Raw genomic sequence first — 6000 nt, 5'->3', positions numbered from 1 at the left:
TTAAAGATGCAGCAGGCCCCCACACTACTTCAGCTACCCCTTTTCTCTGGTTGAAAGGCATGTGAATTACACCGTATAGCTCTCACTGCTATCAGCAGCGTGGGTGGGAGCACTTCAAAAGAGACTTAACAGAACAGCAGACTACGTGTGTTTCAACTGAAGCTTAAAACCTCGGGATGAAAAAATTAACCATTTCCACCTCTTACCACGAGTTTTGATCTGATGCGAGAAGCTCAAGGATAAACAGTTTTCCTAATGATGGGACTAATCATGAGGGGAGGCTGCTTTTTCCCACCTTTCCCTTCGGGCCAAGCAGCGCAACACAGCACATCAGCGCTTAGGCCGGGGCCATGCCAGGGTACGTTGCAGGGACCACGGAGCGCACGGAGCTGCAACTGCCAGCCCGCTCCGTCTGCGGCGTCCCCGGGGCGGTGCGGCGCTGCCACCTAGCGCCCGTCTGCGCCTCCGCTCCTCCCTCCCTACATCGGGCCGAAGGACCTGACCGGCACGGGAAATCGGGAATAACGATGCTCCCCGTGGGGACAGGACGTTGTCTGCCCATCCCCCTCACGGTCGGCAAAAACAGCAAACGAGCTCCGTGAGATAAAGCTTCAGTAACCGCATGGAAATCGCCACGGGTTCAAAAGGAAGTTTCTCCCATGTGGTGATATGTTGCCTATAAACCAGAGTTCATATGGAAACACTGAACGCCTGGAAATGGATATACAAAAGTTATTCTTTTCCAGGAGATACCACCAAATGTCATCTTTATGTCTACACTGAAATGTTTCAGAAGTGGATTCTAGGGGGATGAAAACATCATTAGTCTCTAAATAAATGTACCAGTTTTGAAAAGGAAATGGATAGGAGATACAGAGAGAAAACTTCTTCAGTAAGGAAATGTGGGGAGGAGGGGGAGGGAAGAGATATAAGGGATAGAAAGTAGAAGTAAAAAGGAGAGAAAAAAAAGGCATGCCAGTAAGAACAAAGGTTAAAAGATGTAAAATGATTTCTCAAAGACATTTTGTTTCATCACCTGCATGGACTGAGGGCACATACCAAGTTACACACAGAAAACCATCCAGCCTCTAACTTGATTGCTTCAGCTTGTTGTCTCCCAACACAAAATGTGGGGGAAAATTTCCCAGCAACGTGCATGCTTGCTCTGAAGCAATGAAGGCAAAAACAGGAATGAAATTTCTAGATTAATGGACTCCAGTTAATTAATCATGTACAAAGTAACTTCTGACTTGTCAGCCTTACGTTTTAAGTTCTTCACCATTCTGACATCTAATTCTTTATTTTTGTGCATGCCTGCTATGGCCCAATTATTCCCCCTATTACGTTCATAGCTTAACTGCCTTTGAGAAATGCAGTGATCTCACATCTTGCATGTGGTATTTATGCAGATATTAAAAATACAAGAATGAATCATAAAAAAACAAAAGGAATTTCTGTTGGAATTAATAAAGATACAGTCAGATGATACCAATGTGGACCTTTTACAGGAAAAACTGATTCAGTGCGTCCTACAGCAATGCAAAAACAACGTAAGGAAAACTGAGCTGGGTAACTGGTATCATGGCTGAATCCAGCACCCACATCAAATTTCTGATTATAATCAAATCAGTTTTTTATAGTATATAACATGCCATTTTCCTTCCTCATTGCACTAAGCAATTATACTAAAAGATGAATATCTTTGTAATGGTCTCTTGGTTAGCACAGCTAATTAATCTTGAGATGCCGTAACTCAATAGTCTTTTGATGTTCCAGCAACCACAGAAGAGTTTCCCCAAATGATCATTTGGAGCATAGGGGAGTACCTGTTAGTCCTGCCTTAGCTACTGATGTTCTGGAAGCAGAGAAGAGAGCACAAAGCAACTAAGCACACTTGGCAAGGAGAGTCTGTTATTTGGCAGAACTCAGCAAGCAGACTTAGAATGGGAAGCAGCCACAGAGCCAGGTTCCTACGTGGACAGAAAGGATGATTTTTCCTAGACTTCTGTGTTGGATTTGGTAGTTGTGGAATCCAGGCAGCCAGGGACAAGTTGCTGACCGAAATAGAGCCTGAGGAAAGACATACTACCATGAAATGACACATGATTATAACACCATATATTTACAAAAACATCAGTTCTTTTTTACACATTTATCTTCAAAATCATAGAATAACAGAATGGTTTGGAGCAGAGGAGACATGAAAAGTCATCCAGTTCCGACCCCTTGTCATGAGCAGGGACATCTACTAGATTATGCAGGCCTTGAACACCTTCTGAGATGGGGCGTATCTATTATCTCATTGAGAACACTTTAAGAAAGATCCAATCATACTTGATAAAACCTAGATTAAGAGCCATTATGGGATTTGGGCACCAGAAATAAGAATTTCTTTGTAAAAATCTGTGGCTGTTATTTAGCCCCCTAGATTCAAAATGCAAAGCTACTTTCATCTTCAGCAGTCAAGCTTATCCTCTTTGAGGAGTTAGTTTGAATTTCACCAGGTACATAAAAACACACATTTTCTGAAACCACACATATTTCAGAGAGCTCAAGCAAAAGAAGGTTAGCCCAGCAGAACATTTATGTTCTATCTTGTTTACCTTGCTCCTCACTGTAGTGTCTGAGACTATCACATCTATTTCAGATAATTATTTTCATGTTACCTCTCACAAATAATGGTTTCAGTATCCTCAGTAGTCTTCAGTCCAAAGAGAAACTGATACAAGATACATTAAAACTGATCAAGATACATTAAAAAAGATTTTCAGTATTAAGGAAGGCTGCAGGGTACTTCTGAAAACCTTTCTAGGAAACAACTATGTTTTCCCTCCTTAAAAAAAAATCTTGGCAGGCTTACCCAAGATGAGAGAGGTGTATTGCAGAAGGGCAGGAACTGAATGACAGTCTCATGTCCGTCTAAAAACAAACAAGCAAAGCCTACCACAACAAGGACAACAAAAAGCTACCAACCAACAAAAACACAAACAAAAGAACCCTCACACCAATAAAGTCTTCTGGCAAGCATATGTACTATTATGTCCAAAGCAAATGTATTGATTTCCTCATCCATGAACTGGGATTGTTCTTTCTTTTTTTATAATAAGAACATTTATTTCTGCAAATCATTAACTCACTAGCCACGAGTCTACTTCATTAACAAGGACAACATCAGTGAACCTAGCAAATATATTTTAAATTCTTATAAATATCAGTTACATTGCTTCATACACTCAAAATTGCAATTCTCTCTTAATGGTTTCACTGAGTTAATTCCAATTCACATTCATCGCACATTAGTGTAATTCTGTGCACTTCAATGGAGTTACATCTGTCTTGCATAACCTAAAATAAATCTGATTAAAAACAAACTGAGTTTTTATTTCTGCCTTTAAGCAATAGATCTGTCTCAATCTACAGGACTGAGATAATAGTGTATGACAAGTGATTACTCTCTGATAAGTCTTATGCTTGCTTTTCTCTTGTTTTTAAGATCAAAATAGATTTCAGAAAAGAATGGGGAAATAAAGTAAACTGGAACCTTTCCTACATTCTAATCTTGAGTTCTACACCCACATAGCCTATTACATCCTGTTTCAGCTCTAGTAATTATATTGTCAAACTACATTTTAAGAGCTCTTTTCCAAAGAACAAGGTAATGTTTATTAACACAAATGAGGCAAACAGAATAAAAATATAAACAGCTTAATAATATGCAATCAAAATAATCCGTACAGTAAAAATATATTTAAGTGGTGCATTCTAAAGGCTTTCATTCACAGGTAAAGTAACAGTTTACTTCCCATTTCCATAAAAATTAAAGCTGTATTCTTCCGTGGATGATTCCCTCCCCCTTGGTCTTTCGTGACTGTTTCTTTTTTTTCTTGATTCTTATTAATCTTCTTCCATCTTCTCTTTTAATGAATCCTGAGAGTAAAATGACAAAGTTAAGACTGCATAATGAAAATCCTCAATTATCCAAAATGAGACTAGTCTTGTTTTCAAGAAAAATTCTTGAGAAAAGAAAAAGGAACATTCAGTCTTACCCGAAGTCTTCATATGCCCAACCAGTGTTAAGCAGCCTGTTCTTGTACACAGTATTTTAGTATCCATATTGCTCGCTCTAGCTCTCTCTTGTGCTTACCAGTTGCACTGGGCCAACACTTTAAGCTATTATGTTCTATCAGCCCTTTACTTTCTACTAAAAACTGCAAGAATATTTCAGCCCATAGCATGCATAATACTTGCCTTTTGTGACACTCTGTGGCAATATCAGTTCCCATACCTTTCCTGCAGATTCTTAAACATGACTTCCTGGAAGTGAAATTATTTTCATTCCCACCACAACCACTGTAGGTAAACGGACGACATCTTCCAGTTGAATAGTTGTAGAAAAACCTTGTCTCTTTTGCTCTACAAAGTCCTTTATCCATAGGAGTCAGGCATAAAGAGGGGATAGGAGGTGGTTCTAGAAATACCAGAAAAAACAAAGTTATACAATACTACCCTGTTTTTGTTTCACTTCTATTTTACATGAGACTTGAAGCTTTCGGATCCTTGAAGCCTATGAACTTTACTGGCAAATTTAATTCTGTCCTCCTGAAAATCCAGGATACTGAGTGTAAGCATTTGTCATTTCATGACCATGAAAAATAACAGCAAATATTATTCTATCCTTCATTTACAAAAGCAAACAAAACTTTACCTGAAAGCAAGGTTTGGTTTATATGCGTTTAGTGACAAAAGCAATATTTCTGTGGTTGGAGATAATATTCAAAATCAATTGGGGGAATTTACTTGTAGAAAATGAAACAAAAGAACTGAAATCAGGACAGCCTCAAAATAAATAAATAATTAATTAAATTTTAAAAAAGGGAAAATACTGGTGATAATGAAGGAATTGGACTTTCCAAATTACTGACAGATAATCTGAAATTGTACAGAAGGGCTGCTTTGAAAATAATGCTTCCTATTCTATACTGTTAGTCCACTATGTCAGAAATGGATGTTAGTGGTGTGGCAGCAGAGGTTGAACCTTCCCACCAATATTCTGTTACATTTTGTTGTCATGCAACAGACGGCAGCAGAGGGACAGTCTGACAAAATGGCTTCTGACGTGGAAGTGCATGTGATGTAAGGTGTGATGTTGAATTTCTCCCTGTGGAAAAAAAGGATACTCATTCACATTCATGCTTTTGAATATTTCTCGAGCCCAAACAGCAGATGCAAGCACAGTGAGACGCTGTGCAGTGCCTTTTAGCAGTGGCAATAGCAAGTCATCTTTACTGCACAGCATGTGGATTCTTGTTCGTTGCTGGTGAAAATGCATATATAGCCAGTGGTGGTGATTATGCTGAAAAGCAGTTTTGTAGCTGACAGTTACCAACCAGCACTAGTGCGCTCTTTGTAGCAACCCACAGAAATAAACAGGAGGCACTTCTTTTGGAATGATGTACACATATCATATTTTATGTAGGATTCAATACCTTAAATATTTTATTGATTTTTTTGTTTGTTTGTTTAAAGAATATAGAAAGCTTGACCTAAGTAATAACATTTGTTTTACTAGAGAACACTGATCAGTAATCAAGAAAAACTTCTAACTGGCAGAAAAACAAAGGATTGAATGTAGAGATTTAAGTTCTTGACACAACTGCAGTGCTGGTGACTTTAGGGCTGCTGTTAGGTTTTTACCATTCACAAAAGACTGATGTTTTGTTGCTTTAGTGTTGCTGCAAGCAAGAGTGTGAGAACTGAAATACCAGCAAATGACCTGGAGTTAACTGATGTACCTGAGCACTGGGGAAAACTCAAGCAGCTCACCTGCACCAGAATTTTCAAGTTTTCAGAAACTCTACCCAACCTGGAAAGATTAATTAGTAAAAGCAAAACTGACATATGGTTGCTGTACAGAAAACAAGAAGAGGAACAGGAGCCACCATAGCAACAATTACGAGGGATCCAAAGGAGTGCCATTTTCTTTAAAGAAGTTGCAGCGTT

At 38.8% G+C, this 6000-nt stretch overlaps 1 protein-coding gene across 5 annotated transcripts in view; it reads right to left on the bottom strand.

The window, feature by feature from the left end:
* Positions 1-2096: 2096 nt before the first annotated feature.
* Positions 2097-6000, bottom strand: part of TFPI (tissue factor pathway inhibitor) — a 50603-nt gene continuing 46699 nt past the window's right edge. For 4 of the 5 annotated variants that reach the window (XM_015867886.2, XM_032445705.1, XM_015867885.2 and 1 more), the window contains 2 exons: positions 4286-4468; positions 2097-3927 (listed from right to left, as the gene is read on the bottom strand). In XM_015867886.2, the coding sequence (XP_015723372.1) occupies positions 3818-3927; positions 4286-4468 (293 nt within the window). In that variant the 3' untranslated portion in view covers positions 2097-3817. Of the gene's footprint in view, positions 3928-4248; positions 4469-6000 lie in introns of all 5 variants that reach the window. The other variant, XM_015867889.2, reaches the window with a different exon arrangement.

The sequence above is a fragment of the Coturnix japonica genome, chromosome 7 (genome assembly GCF_001577835.2).
Source record: "Coturnix japonica isolate 7356 chromosome 7, Coturnix japonica 2.1, whole genome shotgun sequence".
NCBI classification, from domain to species: Eukaryota; Metazoa; Chordata; class Aves; order Galliformes; family Phasianidae; genus Coturnix; species Coturnix japonica.
This window is presented reverse-complemented; position numbering and strand designations above follow the sequence as displayed.